Source organism: Cibotium barometz, chromosome 17 (assembly GCF_041138505.1).
Source record: "Cibotium barometz isolate CiBa-2024 chromosome 17, ASM4113850v1, whole genome shotgun sequence".
In the NCBI taxonomy this organism is placed as follows: Eukaryota; Viridiplantae; Streptophyta; class Polypodiopsida; order Cyatheales; family Cibotiaceae; genus Cibotium; species Cibotium barometz.
This window is the reverse complement of record NC_141062.1, coordinates 34,202,431-34,221,418: the sequence shown is the minus strand read 5'-3', so window position 1 is coordinate 34,221,418 and position 18,988 is coordinate 34,202,431. Positions and strand designations below refer to the sequence as shown.

Sequence of the window (18,988 nt, the reverse complement as noted above, 5' to 3'; positions counted from 1 at the left end):
AGCCAAATGCCATAGCCTTTGTAAATTTCAAGTACATGTACATAGATGGGGTTTCTTCCAAAATATGTGTTTAGATGCATACATTTGTGTACATAGCTTATTTTATTTGTGTCTATTGTTTTGTTTGCCTAGACAATGCCTAGATTTCATTGCATGAGAAGCTCATGGATCAGGGGACGCCTAGATTGCACCCATGGGCTAGTATGCTACATAATCTGTCTTCAATTAACTTGTAATGATGGATTTCTACAGGAATAGTAGGTATTTGAAGGCAGCCCACTGTTATGCGGGTTTTCTATCTCCATGCATGCATGCATGCATGCATGGCAATTCAGTTATTTATGGTTGGCGATCTTCTTCTGCATGATGAGAAACCCCCTTGCATGCGACATGCATGACCAAAAACCCCCATGCATGCGACATGGTTAGAAACCCCCATGGATGCGACATGCAGAGTTAGAAACTCCCATGCATGCGACATGCATATCCAGAAACCCCCATGCATGCGACATGCAAGCTTTTCTGGCTACATGCATGCAACAAGCAATGCTTTATCCTCTCATGGACCTAAAAATATGGCATGCAAGCTCACTTTTCTCAAAGTAAATCATGCAAGCTCACTTTTCTCCAAAGAAAATCATGCAAGTCAGTTAACTCAAAAGTAAAGTATGCAAAGTAAGCTTTTCTACAACTTTTATCTACTCGAGTTGCTCTTTTCCATGTAGCCACTCATGTTGATTCAAAAAGTCATGCACAAATCACTCTCTACCACACGTTTTCATGAGCAACACTCTCCATCCCTTTTCTCTGTCTTGGCGCCTCCTCCTAGGCTGATTTCAGCTCTGTAAATACTAATTTTCAGCCTCAGTTCAGCACACTAATTGGCCTTTGTTCAATTCTCTACCCAGTGCACCTATTGCAGAGTATTTTCCCAACCATATTTTAGTGTTTTCTCTCTCCAAAAACACTAAGAAGCTAGCTGAATTCTGATTTTCCGACGACGAATAGAAGTTCTCCATTCAAGCTTGCAAAAGAAGAAGATGACTTTTCCCAAAGACTGAAGCTATGGAAGAATCATTTTGGTTCCGGTTGCTGCTGATTCTGCGCGGGAGAACCCTTGGGAAGTGCTGGGCACTTTCCTAGGGCTGTTTTATCAGCCACTGGGTAGTTGATTTTATTGTGTTTGGGCTTCGGGATTGCCGGGCAATCTTGGAGAGGGGTGTTGGGCATCATATTGCTAGCTTGTAGCTGGGCTACTTGTGGGCCAGTATAGCATTTTGTGAATTGTTTTCATGCACAGTTATTTTGGAAGAGACGGGTGTATGGCTGGGCCAAGCCACCCATTTCATGTACTTGTGAAACTCTTACTCTCTTAAGGCAATACAAATCCTTCAAAGGGGGGGACCAGTACATCTTCTGGTCCCTAGTGTTGTGTCATTTCTTTTCAATATTTCCAAATTGTATAATCAATTGCCATGTAATTTTAATAGAGATGTATGGTTGTGTATGTGGGACATGGCCGTGATCAAAGGATGGTAATTTTGTGATTTAAGTGTTGAATTCTGTATAACCACGCGCCCATTTGTGACACAAGCACTCTTGTAAGCAAGACATCCTAGGAGACGGCTTATGTAGACTTGGCACTCTACCAAGTAGGATGCATGCTTGTGCCAACTAAGTGACCGCATAATGTGGGCGGTGGATAGCAAACCAAGGACACATTGTTATGGGGTTATTGTTATGGGGTTGCGAGGAGTTCATACTTCATACTTCATAGTTCATAATTCACAATGTTGGAGGTGCAAATCTCACATGGGTAGTGGGGATTGCAAGATGGGAAAAGAAGGCCACGTAATCCCACATGCAAAGACAATGTGGAAGGGACCCCTCCTATCTTCAACTCCCCCAAGCTTGTCTTTAGTGGAAGACTGGTGTTAGGCAAGGTGGGGACTTGCCTTAGAATGTCGGAGCCTCCACAAGCCCATGTGGATGTGTGTGCCTCCAAGGGGACTAGGGGCTCTAGAAAGCACACTGGGCACATATGTTGGCCAACTGTCTGCCCGTTCATGGTGTGGTATCGCTACACATAATTGGGCGGTGTGGCAACTCTTGATTTCCAAGAAATTCATTGAGTGTTTCCCATCTTGGTAGTCTCTAGGTGGGAAATTCTATGTAAGAGTACCCATCTTAGTATGTGAGAGGGGGGCAATAGCTTTGACCCATTGTATAAAAAGACCCAAGGTGGTTGAGTACTTTAGGTCCAGTGTGTGTACGGAATGAGTAATAAGTACTTTAAGTACGTTCACTTTTCTTTTCTTTTTCAAGATATAATATATATATATATATATATATATATATATATATATATATATATAAACATAAAAAGAGAAAATTTGGGGGGAGGGGGGGGGGAGAGGGAGGGAGGGGTGTCTATATCAACCACAATATAAATTAAACCTCTTTAGGCTGTAATGGCACTCTTAACGGTTATTGGTAGTGATTGAGGTGGCAAGGCAAGATATTTACATACATGCAACGTGCATTGCTCAACTCATGGAGCAAATGAAGCAAAAGAACATTTAGTGGAGACACTAAAGTTACTGTCCCATGGCCTAACAAGGCCTTCAAACACTATAGCCAGCATGCCGAAAATGCATTTTGTGCATGAGTGCATGCATGTATCGTGTGTGAAAGGAAGGGGGAAAGGGGAAAGCAAAGGGAGGAGGATCTGGAAATATGGCATGTATGCCTAACTTCCATAAAGTTAATAAATCATCATTGGCAAACAACAAAATAAGAAATACACTCAATTCATGAGAACTATATTTGATCCAGAAAACTTTGAAATAATCTTGAATTAACACAACTCAAATAATATGCCAAAAGATTTTATCATTGATACTTTTTTTTTGCAACCATGAGAACATCACCTCAAATGAGAGGAGATTAAAGGCAAGTATACATCGACGAAGAAATTGCCCTAATGAGCTGTTTGAGTCTATCAAAAGTGGTTCCTCTTCCCCAGGTGTGACCTCAGGTGCTACATTCAAAACTGGGGCTAATAACTCTGCACCAAAGATCGCTCCTTTAGCTCTCTCTCTCTCTCTCTCTCTCTCTCTCTCCTACCAGGGGGTTAGTTCCATAGGTTGTATGATGATGATGGTCCCACTTTGTATCATATTACTCGGATTCGACATTCCCAGCTCATATCTCTAGTCTTTGTTTTCTTTTGTACCATGATGAGATTACATGGAAACCATTGTATCACTTTTGGTCTCATAGACCCATTGGGTCTTTTGAAGACGTTTAATACAGCTCTCTCTCTCTCTCTCTCTCTCTCTCTCTCAGACGAGTCTTTCAGCAGTCATAGACTCACCTATGCTAGATATTCTAGATGGATGAGGATGATAACATCACACCCACATGAGCCCTCTTTTCTTGTACTGACTTGGAGATGTACCCTCAACATGTATTTTCACATGTACTCACATGCTCACCATAGTGCACACCATGCTCATGCTGACGATGATGATGAGATGGCCATACAGTTAGTCTATCTTTTTGTATGAGTTTCTTTTAATGCCCAGTACCACACGGAACTCTTGTACCACCTTTGGCCTCATAGACCCATTGGGTCTTTTGAAGACGTTTAATATAACAATCTTCCTTTCTTTATTTCTCTTATCCCCCACACTCTTAACCGCCTCATCTGATTGAATTGGATAGCTCTGCACACTAGCAGGACATGGCTGTCTGCCATGGAGCTCCTCACCAAATTACAGTTTTATAGAGAGTGTTTCTTGCTTGTTTCACAAGATGGTTGCACTGAGGGGACCACATACTAACAGAGGCATATGTCTCATTCCATGCGGATTGCTACAGGCCACCTGAGATTTCATCACCCCGCCTGGTCGGGCAAAGGGCAGTCCACAAGAGGCACAGACCTGCAGGATTTGCATGACTGGAGAGGTGGAGACAAAGAAGCGCTATTTGTTTCAATGCCCATCCTACTATGAGATCCGGGATTGATAGATGCCATCAACAACATAGGCATATACATGAATAGCAAAGAGAAACCAAGGGGCACTGCAGCATTTGTCAAGGATGCATTTGCAAGTATAAAGGAGATCCTCTCTCTATAGGCAGAACACCATAACAAAGAAATTGCAAGTTTGAAAACTACACATGAAAGAGAGATGGAGTCATGCAAATACAGTACGACAAAGAGCTCAAAAAGGACTCACTGTCACTATCCAGGAAATGCGAGACGGCCTTGTCACAGAGGAAATAGTCTCTTAAAAAGGCAATGGCTACTGAACTGAAAGAGCTCAGGAAAACAAATAAGGCGATCCAAGCAAACCTAATAAACCAGAGGCACCCAAAGGTCACAATCATCTCTAATGAAAACATTCCACATAATGGGCGCTGTCCCTCATGTTCGGATATCGGGATTTTTCGTCTCAAGAAGGGCCACATCCTCACCAAGCTCTAGAAAATCGTTGACATGAGCGGAGACGAAGGTGCTCTACACCTCTGAGAAGATAAAACGTATGCTCGGCATCCCGTCTCCACCCCAAGAAGCATAGATCTATTGAGAGAGAGTTCTTCCTTTGCTCAGTTCCTGGAAGAAAGCCTCTGACCACTAGCTTGCAAAACAAGGCTTTGCATTGGATATCTTGTTATAATGTTCAGCCCTCTTTCTTGTCTGGGACGAATGATAAGTCTCCCATGCAAATATGAGATGATTTATGGACTGAACTGAAGGGCTGCATATAATTATATACCCTCCAAATGCTTCAGTCGGCCAGTTGTTGGCCAGGTCATGTTAGACAAATAAATGCCAAGTTTCCCATAAAATGTTGGTCTGCTTGTATGAGTGGCCCTAGGGCTAGCCAACTGAGCAGTGGGCTGGCTTATGGCTAGCCCCCATGCCCATGGTGGCTCTTGGTGGCTCACGGGCAAGCCCCACATGGCTGCCCATGAGCAATGCTCTTCAAAGCCTATGTCCCCTGAAGCTAGATTGGTGCCCGTGTGGCAGCAGGCAGAGCCAGCACAAAGATGCAGTTGAGCAGAACACAGGAGGGTCCAGCAACAGACAAGGCAGTTGGGTACAGGTCAGCAGCATTAACACCTGTGACCACCTTTCTGAAGCAAGCCACAAGTAGCGAACTGGCTGAACCCCCGCCCCCCGCGTGAAGCCTAATAAATGCACATGAGCACATGAGCACATGACGCTCTATAGTGATCTTTGGCTGAGTCGTCACAGATAAGGGCTCCCAAAGGGCCAACTGCCACTCAAGTCGTGTGCCTATTGTACAAATATGTCCATGTGGCATGTGGGATGCACGTGGCATCCCCTTCTGCTTAACTTGACGGAAGCTGCATAGCCTCCAAGTAGTCCGTCAGTAATGTTGAATAGTCTTCAAAGAAGTTCTTGTTAAGCCAAACAATTTCATGCGTCCCTCAGTCCTGAAACTTCATGAGGAACAGACGCTCTCTTTTGGCCAGAGCCGTGCTTGAAACGATGCAAAAGGATCTATTCTAAACCATCACTTTGGCTATGTCGACAATATTTGGTTTCGGTTCATCTTGCACATCGGAGGGAGGAGGTCCCGCGTAATGCTTTAGCCAACAGATATGAAACAAATCATGCATGCATGGTCCACCCAAAAGGTAACTTCAACTTCATGGACAGCTCATTGATCTTCTTCTTCAAAATGGGAAAAGATTAGAAACACTGAAACAACAACCTTGGACAGCACTTGCCCACCTATTTCAACCTTTGTTTCATAATCCAGAGATATACCCAACCCCCTTCCAAGAGTTTCACACCCCTTCTATCCTTATTGGGGCCTACCGAGTTGTTATGTAGCTAACACTAATCCTCAAGATTAAGACCTAATCTGGTCAGGGTTGGGAAACCCTGGGATTAGGGGAAGGCCATATGCAAGTTACGGGTGGCTAGGGTTCATTATTAGTGATAATCCATGGTTATTGGCTATTTATAATCCATTATTATGGGTGGCTAGGGTTCATTATTATTGATAATCCATGGTTACTAGCTACTTATAATTGGATTGTTATTTACAACTAGATTGTTATTTACAGCTGTAGTAGTCACCATATAAGTGACTTATGGGTTATCGTGATTCATTCCCTCATTGAGTTGGTTGTTGGTCTATGCTTGGACCAAACTCCTCCCATGGACATGGCGGTTCATGGGCGATCTTCCTAAGGTTCATTAGGACAGGCTGTGGTGGTATGCAACACCAGGACTTACTGGCTTGGCCTGTGGGGAGTGGAACCCTAGCCCTTGGCTCGAGGGTGATTCCTGATGGAATCTACAGTTGGGAGAGTTTACCTCCACCCTTCTAAGTGTACTAACCTTGTGTGTTTACCTTGTGTATCAGGTGATTCTATGGGGGGACTTTACAATTGGTATCACAGCTTGCTTGATCATGGAAGCTGAAAGGTTTACAAGGTTTGCGTGTATATCTTGTGCTATGTCTGGTCAACTTATCCAGGTACCTCTCGGTCACCATCCTTTTGTTTGGTTTGCAAATCAGGTAAGTGTTCTCTTGTTAGAGTTGCATGAAGGAACTTGTAGATTCTCTGTAAAGAGAGAGAGAGAGAGAGAGAGAGAGAGAGAGAGAGAGAGAGTTGTATTAACGTCTTCAAAAGGCCAAAATGACCTATGAGACCAAAAGGTTACATCATATCCATGAGGTACATCATCCTGGGTACAAAATAGTAATAAAGAAAGATAACAAAAATCTAGAACTGATCTAGGTACATGAGCAGAGAGCTCTCATATCACCCTAATACATCCCTCATAGGCCACTGTGACATGGTGCTCAAGGTGGTAAAACTGAGCTGGCGCGAGGTCCTGCAATGATGGGAGATGATGATGGCCCGGATCCTCCTGTGGTGGCGTGGCCGTGGGCGAGGACCATAGAGTCTGGGGCATCGAGCTCTACATAACTCAACGGCTCTGTTGAGTGTCACACCTCTCAGCCGAGCTCCTGCACTAGCCTGTGGTCTGGGTATGATGGGTAGATCGGCCCTCGGAGTGTTGGTATGGAAGAAGTCAATGAGAGCTCTCTATGCTGGTTCTCGAGCAAGTACAGCTGATCTGAATCTCACTAAGGACTCCCTGTGTCTACGAAGCTCTAGAAGAAAAAGTCCCAGGCATCTCTGATCCGGGAAGTCCATGATCCTGGAAAGTGGTCCAAACCCAACTCGGAAGAGGCAGTGGAACCTCCCCGAATCTCATAGTATACAGGGCATCAGCATATGTAATGATCCTCTGTCTCGGGCTCTGTGTGACAGAGCTGGCATATCCTGTCCGTTGGTGCAGCCGCCCTAGGCCTATATCAGGCAGTCTCCACTCTCAGCTGGTGGGAAAAGGTGTGGATCTGGCCCATCGCACATCTCACCCCAACGGATAGGTGTGTGTCCATGTAGCGTGGGCGGATGATGAACCCATCCTTTGTGAGAGAGAGAGAGAGAGAGAGAGATGCACATGGTTGAGTGGGAGGTTTGCTGTCCCATGTACTCTGAAACCCTAAAACGCTGAGTACCCTCGTCCTTTGCTTGATTCGCTGTGCTACAATCAGGTTTGTTGCGGTTTTGTGTTTCTCTTGTTGCTGTGTGGACTGAACTGGATGCTCCCAGTTCAGTATAGAATCTGTTGCCCACAGTTGTGCAGGGCAACAAACGGATGTCTGGTCGTACAGCACGTGGTGCAGATGATGCAGCAGGTCAGAGGACTACAGGGCGGCCCATGACTAAGCAGGTGGGCAATGACAGAAAGGGGCAAAAGGGTAGGGTGGGTGCAAGGTACAGTCGTACAGCAGGAGCACCCATGCACACAGCCGTACAGAAGGGTACATGCGGGCTGAAAAGCCAGTGCTGATTTGGACAGGGCTAAGCTTGGCGCCATCGATATTATTAGGGTAGCTTTTTTTTTTAAGCAAGTGGGCGTGCTATGATGCAAAAGCGCCTATTTTTTTCGTAAAAAATGTGTCAAGGATGGGCTAGTACCTTCTAGTTATTTTGGGGGTCTTTTACTCATCTTCCCTTCTCTGGACGTGACGAAACTTTGGAGACGGTCTATTGTGAGGCTTCACAATACAGTTTCCAACTCTCGTGTGTGGAGTATCAGTAAGCGGGTAGTTTTGCATGTTTTCTCATCTTTTCTAGTGTAAAAAATTCATCTCTTTAATTTCTGAAATTCAGAATCGGTACACAGTTTGCTTTAATGACGACTTGTGAGATCATGAGAATAACCCTCAACCAGGTGGGGAAACTATTGAGGTGGAGCAGGAGGAGAAGGTTGAAGGGGTCGAAAAGTCTTATTTTGAGGAGCAAATGGCCCAAACTCCGGGCCGACATACAAGCCGATATGCAGCAGTTGAGGGATCAGGTGTCACTCTTACAGAGGGCAATTCTTGGATTAGCCCCTACTCTAGGTCCAGTTGCAGTTGCGCCACCTTTCACACCGGACATTTTTGCGGGAGAGAAGGAGAGGACACAGGAGGTTGTATTTTTGGCTCAACCGGTGGAATGTGCACTTCGAGATTCACCCTTTCCTGGACGCCTGGAAGATTCAGATGGTGAGGGGTCTCCTAAAGGGGAAGGCTCTTCCCTGGTGGAGAGAACTCAGAGATAAACCTACTACTTGGGCACATTTTGAGAGTAGAGACGCATCCACGTGATCATGTTTATTGTGTGAACCTGGCAACGGGGCATGGACAGATTTGGGATCGGCAAGTTTCTCAGTTGTCAATCTCCATCCAAGATTATACAGAAGCCCTAGATTTCTTGATTATGGATCTAGATAGGGTTGATGTTATTCTAGGGAAGAAGACTTGCAAAACTACGCTAAAACTTCCAAACGGTCTTAAGAAAATGCACAGTTTGAAGACATAACAGGCCAAGGACAAAATGATTGAAGACATCCAAAATTGGGCCTAGCAAGAGCAAGAATCCAAGGAACTAAGATAGTCAATCGTCTCACCTACATTCTCCGATGCTGCTCAGCTCGTCATTGCGAGGAGTGGTGGGCCAGGCATGGCTAATTGCATCCACATAAAACAGGCCTCCTCATCCCGTCTGACCACTATGAGCATCTATCTCAAATGAGACCGAAACAAGCATGCCTCTCCTTCTGAACCATGCACCTCTCCAGGTAGTAAGGCCAACACTTTAGTCACCCCTAGAAGGAGTCCTTCTGAACCATGCACCCCTCCAGGTAGCAAGGCCAGCACTTTAGTCACCCCTTCTAAACCATGACATTCCTTCTGAACCATGAACTCCTCCAAGTAGCAAGGCCAGCACTCTAGTCACCCCTCTGGCTCCTAACTAAGATGAGGATATTACAAAACTTTTTATAATTGAAGGCACACACACAAACATAAGTACAATCAAATTTTAGGGGGATTACCTAAGGCAAAGAAACCTTATTGACTCTCACATACATAGAGAGAGCTAGAATGCCCAATCATAGACTTCCTCATTGAGGGAGATTTGGGCTATGCTACGATTATTTCTTCATCTTCAATTGGCACCTCCTCATTATCAGCTATGAGATTAGCATGATGTTTTTCTTGCTCTTTTTCCAACTTCTTAAAGCACCTTCCTTGTGCCCCATTCTTTTACGGTATCTACACTGCATTCTCCTATTATTCTTCCAATTTTGTGCTCCCACAAAGGCTTTGTCGAAGTCAGTACTATTGCTGGCTTGTTGATCTTCTTTGTTTCTCCTATCCTTCTCAAGGAGCAAGGCCACTAGATCTTCAAACCTTGTAGCTACTACAAGCAGAAACTCGAAGGTCAACTCAAACCATGTTATTCCTTGCCTGCTCTTGATGACCACAGCTATTTTGTCTTTATCCTCACATACACACTTGAGGCTCGCAAGCGGTTGGGTTATCGAACCAAATTTGGCCAAATGGTCACTCAACTCTTCATTGTCATTCATTTTCAAATCAAAAAATTTTATCTTCAAAAAGACTTTAGAGTTTGTGATTTTGTTGCCGAAAATACCTTGGTCCAGATTTGCTTGGCTATAGACTTGAAATCAATATGATCCACTAGTGAGTCTCAAGTCCGAGGCCTATGACTAAATGGTAATTTGGTTATGTTGTTGCCAAAACTTCAGTTCAAGGCCCAAGGTTTCAAGGCCTTTTTCTTCCTCGGAGATGACCTCCCATAGCCCCTCTTGCATCAAAAGCAATTGCATCTTTGTCTGCCGAGTGGGAAACCCGTTACCAAAGAACTTTTCAACCAGTGAGGACACGGCAAATATCAAGAGCACCATAATAATGAAGCAGAGGCAGATTCAGTGGAAAATCAAAATGTAGGAATGATGCGCACAACAGAGCTGCAAGCTATAGTGGGTAGATGAGCTCCATCTTGAGTGGAGAGATGAAATGATATATTAACGTCTCTAAGAGGCCATAATGGCCTGTGAGACCAAAACTGATTGTCTTACAGTTATAAGAACAGAATTGTAAGACTCCGAGATGTATCTTAATAACTTAGCTCCTATACAAGAATTGACATGGTGTGTTGTTTATAGAAGCAAACACATAGCCCATAAATGCCTAGTCCTTAGGGCAAGAGAAAAAAGTGGTGTGTGTATTACAAAAGATATCCCTCATGAATTAACCAACTGCTACGATGCCTATAATGAATGATGATGAGGATGGCTAGAGTACAAGCATTGCTACCACCCCCATGACCATTAGGCTTGCCAATGCTGCCTGCTAGTGGTGTAGATGTGGCTTACCCTGGCAAGAACTCGATTATTATTAGGAATCCTTATAGGGACATGGAGATTCCACCTTCAGTGTTACCTTCTCAACCATCCACGCTAGGAACCACTTATACAAGGCTAGTCATCTCAAGACTGAGCTTATTGATGAACACACCTGAATTCTATGTTTACCCAGACTCCAGTTGCAAATTGCATCTAGAGCTTATATATAGAGAGATATCAACATACTGAAGAAAACTCCCTTAGCCGACCATCCCTATAATGTGCCTTCTTCCCTTCTTTGCGTGCCGCCTTGATCTTCGGCATGCATAATCTTCTGTGCTCCAGTTGCATCCATGTGAGGTCATCATCGAAGTAGATGGGGTCCCCTGGCAAGCTCCTCAAGATAGCTCGTCTTCTCATAAAGCTCATCCTACTCTCCTCGTCCGGGAACTGTAGCACTAAGGCCTTGCCTTTGGTGGAGTCCTTTGGGGTTCTCCTCCATACTCTAGTGAATGGGAGCGGCTCATCCTCCTTTAGTCCTAGCTTGGTACATAGGTTCCGCCCGTCAATCTCGGGCGTGGAGGTAGTGCTCTCTGGTATCCCTGTGACTCGGATGTGAGGCGCCGGATCCGTCGCATCTTCTCTTCATCAAGAGTAGACTGCATCATGTGTACATCTTCTTGTACCTCCTTCTTGATGTTCTTCTTCATCACTTGTACATCTTCTTGCACCTCCTTTTTGATGTTCTTCTTCATCACTTCTACCCATCCTTCGCAGGCCACCTCCATTTTCCCCTCGATTGTGTGGGTGAGGGTTTTGGTGATCTCTTCTTTGATTGCTTCTTTGTCCACCTCAAGAGTCTCTCCTTCCTCTCGTGGACGATCGCGTAAGGATGCCACTTCGCCCTTCAAAAGGTTGATTTCCTCCTGCATGGCGAGCTTTTCCTTCTCCCACTCCTCTTGCATGGTAAGCTTCTCTTCCTTCCATATTTTCGCTTCGGCCTCCAGCTTCCCCATGAGCGTCAGTAAGTCCTTCTTGATGGCGGTGATGGTGCTGTCCAATGTCTTCTTCTGGTCCTTGATAAGATCCCTAAGGATGTGATCAAGCTGGCTGATTTTGTCATCTACAAACCCCCCCATTGTAGAGGGAGGGAATGTTTGAAAGGAGCAAGTAAATATGTGGAAGAGAAATGAAATGAAATGATATATTTGTTAGAAATCTAGCATGGTATCACACAAAACTAGAACATGGGAAAAGTGCAAGAGGGATGAAGCAAACTCAGATTATTCCATTGATGTGACCCCTTGAATATATAGGGGAAAGTACAAGAGCTGAGCATGAGTGCATATGGGATAAATCCCTGAGTGCCACGTGGCATACACTGAGATGACCAAGACTAAAAGTACTCCTAGTGAGCACTTATTTCCAACACCCTCCTTAAGTGGACACTAGGAGGAAGACAAAAAGACAAGACTATAACATGACAAAAGATAAGACCAAGACAGAGAGGCTAGACAAGGATTGAGAGACAAGCTAGAAGACAAGATGGACAAGACTAGAAGACAGACATAAAGACTGATAGACTGAGAGACAAGACATAAGAGACAAAAGATCCTGAGACACCCCTCCTCAAGTGATATCCTCATATGGGTCCACAAGGGTAGGGACAAGAGTGGATCATAGACAAAGAGAGAGAGAGACAATCAGCCAGTAGAGTGGTCCCAGAGAGAGAGACTTTTAGATAGACATGAGAGAGACTGACAAATAGAAGATAAATGGGGACATAGACAAAATGCCAAAGACATGTGGGTAACTAATCCACAAAAGATAGGCATATAGACTGATAGACAGAGTGTCAGAGATATATGACTGTAAGATCACACAAGATAGACACATAGACAGAGAGACTGACTGACTGTAGATAGACAGAGAGATGGACCTTGATAGATAATCCCTCCTCAAGGTCAATCCTCCTGCTAGAGTGAGTAATGCAGGGGTGCCTCTTGGATAGGGACAAAGATAAGTCCATGTAGACATGACATTACCCCATGATCTACATCATTGGTGATCAATGGTGGTATATAGACAAATATGAGAGAGATGGGAAGGTAAGTCCAAAACAGGGTCCTCTTTGGCCTACATCATGTGGTGACCAAAGTAGGAGAGAAAAAAAAGTCTTTTTATGCAGAGAGCAAGGGCAAAGTACCCAAGAAGAGATGCCAAAGATAAATAAATGAGAAACAGCATCAGAAATGAGAAGGTCTTACCCCTATTTTGATGGGCAGTGTCTGTTCTCTTACAAGATAAAATTCAGTTCTGAAAATTAATTTTTAAGAGTAAAATAGAACTGAGAATATTGCAGCATACAAAGGATAATCCATTTTAGTTTTTACCTCAGGTCTTCCACCCTTTCAAGCCCATGTCAGAGACATGCTATCCAGGGGGTAACCCGAGAGAAAGGCAGCTGCAAACAGAGATTTCTTAGAGGAAATGTTGCTGCAGAGAGAGAGGCATACGGGCCTGTCAGAAGCAAAGGAGCACCAACTCATACCTTGTTTTGATATAGGAGTGGAGCAGCCAGTAGAGAATATGTCTTGAACAGAGAATGGGGGCTGCCCATACTGAAAACGAGTTGTTGTTGCAGCACCAGCAGCAAGAAAGGTGTCAACAGAAGCGGCCTGCTGCTGTAGAATAATGAAGAAAATGGAGACGACCCCAGGGAAAGAGAGCAGGTCGGCCTGCTTGCTGAACAGAAGCGGTGGCACTCGGCACAGAAGAGAGACGAAGAGGAGAGCCCTCTGATTGAGCTTGGCGAAGTCGACGCGGCCTGTTTCAGCAGTATAGAGAAGGGCGACACTATAGCGGGCTGCGCTGCCTCCGCTATCTCCGGCACCATCATCGCCGCTGCAACCGCCAACGCTAATGCCGTCGCACCGGCAGCCCTTTTTTTCCACATTGAAGACCTTCGCCTCCCCATCACCGGCGCTCATAGTGAAGCGACAGCATCGAGGATGATGAGCCGGAAGGAGAGGTTTACTAGACGGCGAAGAGAGTGAGCTATTCAAAAGGGAAGACTTGGCATGGGCGCATGGAGAGACAACGGTAGAGAAACTGAGAGAGGCAGCTTGTGGCAGATCAGCAACACCTCAAAGAATAGGAGAGGAGAGTAGCTAGAGCTGGATCTAAGACCCCCGATGGGGCAAAGCTAAAAAGAAGCTAGACCTAGAGAAAATCTATGGCTAGATCTAGACTAAAGGGCTGAGGAGAAGAGGAATCTACATGGCTCTGATACCATGTTAGAAATCTAGCATGGTATCACACAAAACTAGAACATGGGAAAAGTGCAAGAGGGATGCAGCAAACTGAGATTATTCCATTGATGTGACCCCTTGAATATATAGGGGAAAGTACAAGAGCTGAGCATGAGTGCATATGGGATAAATCCCTGAGTGCCACGTGGCATACACTGAGATGACCAAGACTAGAAGTACTCCTAGTGAGCACTTATTTCCAACAATATTAACGTCCTCAAAAGGCCAAAATGACCTATGAGACCAAAAAGGTTACAACAATTGGTGGATTTGATACAATGTCTGTGTAAGAAAAGCTAAAACAACTAAACAACTAACTGAAACTGAAACAATAACCATGAGGAAAAGTAAGGTACTAGGAGCTCCTAATGGATAACATCTGGGGAGGAAAACTCCAGCAACAAAGGTAAGCATCATATACATCACTATCCAAAGATGTCTCTCATCGGTCGATGGCGGATATCCTCAATGTCCTCCATGGTGAGTACTCTAACTCGACATCTCCCATGCCGTGCTAGTATGGTCCTGTAGTAGAGAGAGAATATAACAATGCTCCACAGAGAGATGATTGCACAACTCAATGTGAATTGATTAGATGATGTGTTTTGAAGTACACCAAGTACATGCTTTTATAGATTGCAAACCTTATGTTTTAACCTTTACAAATACCACACACTAATAGGTGTGTGCCACATGGCACACTTTCGCTATCCACTCATAAGAGTGATTTCACACACTTATCTTATCCAGACATAAGAGGTGTTCACACTCATACATATGAATAAGGTCACACACACACACACACAAGGTGGACACACATATACTTAGCCGTTTTAGAGGCTGTACACATGGACACACAAGTACACAAACACAATGAACACATACGTGAAGCTCCGAAATACCCAACAAACCCTCCTTCGGAACGAAGATGGTATCTTATGAAGTGGCCTTCATAATTATCGTGATTTAGAGTCACTGGCACCATGTGATGCAAAAGATCACAGTGGCCATACTTATAGATCACAATCAAGCCTGCAAATGGAGCTTGACCACACATAAGATTCCTCGGTCCTTCTAGACTACCCTGACTTATAATACGGTTAACAAGGAATTTAAAGAGCCTTTTATAACACAAGGTGGTACAAACATTTAGACCGAAAAACAACCCAGAAGATTATTTTTCAAATTTCGGGGGACATCCCGGGCAAAGAAACCAACTCAAACCCATAAGATTTCGTTGTAGATTCCCCCTCGATACCGGTGATGTAGCCCTTTTTGTCGCGTCGTTTCCAAGCAGTGGAAGCTTGGGCTGTCATTTTAGGCTCAGTAGCCAAGGCAGAGGACCTACAAGTGCACAAATTGGGACCGGTAGAGTTAGAACCCCAAACTTTTGTCGGTGCGACTGCTCCAACTTGATGCACGATACCAATTTGGAAAAGAACCGCAAATTTCATAGACTTCATGGGCTTTAATTTGATGATTTTTTGCATAATATAGAAAAGCCTTAAATGTTTGCAATTGTAGAGGCTTCAATTTTGCTGGTTTTTGAAAAAGCCCAAAAAATTAGGCATTCCAAGTCCTTGAATGTCGATGCAGAAGGCTGATTTTACCTTAAAATTAGAAAGCCCCAAATTTTTGTTTAAATTGACTGATTTTTGAAACTGGTGTGACAGGCTGCACTAGTAGGCGACGACGCCAAGCTGGACCCTGGCTGCAAGTTGTTGTGCATCAAGTGACGGTGACGGGCAACAGAGAGGGCTTGAGAGGCATAGCTGAAGGCAACAGTAGCACATCAGCAGACAGCAGTGCCGAGCAGCTTCAATGATGGAGCACAAGTGCACAGCAATCGAAGAAGCTGGAAATGAGCGAGAGAAGCAGACAGGCAGGTGGCATTGGAGCAACCAGCGGAAGATGGCAGGCAAACAATAGGCGAGGCAGGCAAAGGCGAGCGAACAACAAAGCCCGGCAACCCCTACAGACGCCCCACGCCACTTGGTCAGGTGGGCGGCTCAACCGGGGTTCTTGCCCCCCCAGTCTGCCCAACCAGCTGAGCAGCGGCGCTCAGCTCAGCCCAGCTGACATGGGTGGCGCAATTGGGCGGAGCTGGCGGTGGAGGGGCAGCGCAGCCTAGACAACAGAGCAACACGGCGCACGAGGTCCAAAAGCGACGAACACACCAGCGCAGGGGGCAACTAGCACGCCACCAGGGCAAGTGAGGATCGGCGCTCTGATACCATTTGTAGGAAATGGTGCACACAACGGAGCTGCAAGCTATGGTGGGTGGAAGAGCTCCATCTTGAGTGTGGAGAGAGAGAGAGAGAGAGGCGTCCTGTAGAGAGAGAATGTAACAATGCTCTACAGAGAGATGATTGCATGACTCTGTGAATTGATTAGATGATGTGTTTTGAAGTACACCAAGTACATGCTTTTATAGGTTGCAAACCTTATAAAAGCATGTACCGCAAACTAATAGGTGTGTGCCACATGGCATACTTACCCTATCCACTCATAAGAGTGGTTTCACACACTTATCTTATCCAAACACACGAGGTGTTCACACACTCATACATATGATTCTATGAATAAGGTCACACAACACACGGTGGACACACATATACTTAGCCCTTTTAAAGGTTGTACACATGGACACACACAAGTACACAAACACGGGTATACATGCACATGATGAACACATACGTAAAGCTCCGAAATACCCAACACAAAAATGAAATGCTACTAGTGGTAACACAGGAGAAGCAGATTCAGCGAGGTGTTGACTGCATAGTCAGAGGAGCTGAGGGAAGTCAAGGATGGTCGACAAAGAGCAGGACAGTGACAGGCGCACAAAACAACGGGGGTAGCGGGGGCGGCATTGGTGCAGCATTCACGAGGGGACAGGTAGGCAGTCGGGTGAAGAGGCTGTGCAGGTGGGAGGTACAAGCAGGAGGCCGACGGTGCACAAATGAGCAGTCGAGGTCGATGGGCGAAAAGGCACTTTGCCCAGCAAGGGCCTGTGGAGCCTAGAGCCGCCTGGCAGGCAAACGGCTAAGCCGGCAGCCGGCTCAGCTCAGCCCCCCGGCACCCCAAAGAGGGCAGGGTCACCGCAAACAGGCAGAGTCTGCGCGAACATGCGGAGGCAGCTCCCAGTCGCTCTGATACCAACTGTGATAAACAGGGAGCCATGGGGGAGAAAAGAAAGAGAACAAAGGTTTAAGAGATAAGAGTGTTAGCATGACACAATGCTTATAGTTTGATTGATAATAAAAATGAAGTGCAAGCCTTAGTTTTATAGGGTTTTCTCATACCAAACCATTTGAACCTTATTTAATGCATGCTTATCCACCTATAAGAGGTGGTTCACACACAACTACACACTTAGCCTTTTAAGGGGCTGTTCACACACATATAAGCTCCTAAATAATCCAACACTTTTGAAGATGTTTCTTTCTTTCTCTCTCTGTGGATGGATAAGTGTGTGTGACAATTTTCATCTAGCTCCATCATTCAACAACAATACAGTTTTTCATCCAAAACACACTTTTAATTGACACTAAGACACACTCAAACACAGCTTGAAACACCGTACCTCTTAGACCAAGTGCAAACGTAAACAAATCCTCGGGTGACAAGAACCCCACGAGACGGTTGGCCACTTGATTCACCAATAGCCCTCCTCCCTCTTCTAGGGCTAGTTTCAATTGGAATCCTAGCTCTTCAAATGATGGTTCCAAGAAATTATCATGTGCCTAGACACGATCATCCAACACTAGAAAAGTTATCTTTTTACTTTTTTTATATTTGAAAAAAACATACTCTGATCACAACTAGTGATCGTGGCATGGCATAACAATATTAAAAAATAATCATATATTTTTGTGTACATAAACAAACTATTTTGAAAAATAAATCTTTTTATAAATCATTCAAATAGTCTCCGGAGCATTAGTTTACAAATGCTAGAGGATTGATATATCGTTCTTCTACTGCATGGAGCCAAAGGGATATCCACTCTATGACCATCACCACGGTGATTTGGGATGGGGTATTCCAAGAACACCCACATTGGATGGAGAGGAGAAGCTTCCCTCCCCTTCATCATCCTTCATTATGTAAGGTATAGCCTGACCTCACTAGGAATTGAAAATGTAAAACCATGCTCGAGATTCTTTCCATGTGTGGCTCATACCCAAGTGTGCAAAAAAATTAAGCAGCCATATACCACATCCAAAAGAGCTCTATTTTTGTCATCAGTCTCCATGCTAACCTTTCCATGCACATATCCACATCATTGCCACCTTACTTCTCAACTTGATCTCTTTGTGATCCTTGTGACATTTTTCTCTCCACAACCTTCTAGTGATCTCCTCTACTTCATCACCACCAACCATGTCTGCTTCTCTACATTGCACTAACACCATGTCCAATGTCCATTAACAATGATTTCATGTCAGGACATAACAAGGCTAGCATAAGACCAGAAATTTTACTTAGTGTGAACTGGATTATGAGTCCAGCTATTGGTTAGCCCACTCGCTAGGCACATCATTGACAGTTGTGAAACTGGGAGTGCACAGTATGAGATGTGCATGCCTTGAGGGTGGGGACTGGGCCAGGGTTGTGTGGTCTCTAGCGTGGGGGTGGCTTCCGTTGTATTCAATTTGGAGCCTACGGTTGGGTGTGCAGGCCTTGAGGGTGGGGTGGTTTCCCAGTTGGGTGTGCAGGCTTTGAGGGTGGAGTGGTTGGGAAACCACCCCGGGAGGAGGGAAGTAGTAAAGAGGAGATGGCCTTGGTCACTGTGAAGATACACCTGCTGACTCCACAGGCATGGATGACCAGGTTATGGCCTTTTTGTTCGAGTTTGGACTGCCTGTTTTGGGGCTGATTTGGAGGCTGTTTAGGGGCCCAATTGGTGCCC

At 44.9% G+C, this 18,988-nt stretch overlaps 1 protein-coding gene across 5 annotated transcripts in view; it reads right to left on the bottom strand.

The window, feature by feature from the left end:
• LOC147629914 (anaphase-promoting complex subunit) overlaps nucleotides 1-18,988 on the bottom strand; it is a 157,701-nt gene that overhangs the window by 114,798 nt on the left and 23,915 nt on the right. For 3 of the 5 annotated variants that reach the window (XR_015267763.1, XM_086811417.1, XM_086811419.1), the window contains exons 3-4: nucleotides 17,660-17,819; nucleotides 2,931-3,067 (exon numbers count right to left, since the gene is read on the bottom strand). Coding sequence is in view for 2 of the 5 variants with exons in the window: in XM_086811417.1 (XP_086667543.1) it covers nucleotides 2,931-3,067; nucleotides 17,660-17,819 (297 nt within the window). In the remaining 3 variants the exon portion in view is untranslated. Of the gene's footprint in view, nucleotides 1-2,930; nucleotides 3,068-17,659; nucleotides 17,820-18,988 lie in introns of those variants that run through there. The other 2 variants (XR_015267764.1, XM_086811420.1) reach the window with 2 other exon arrangements.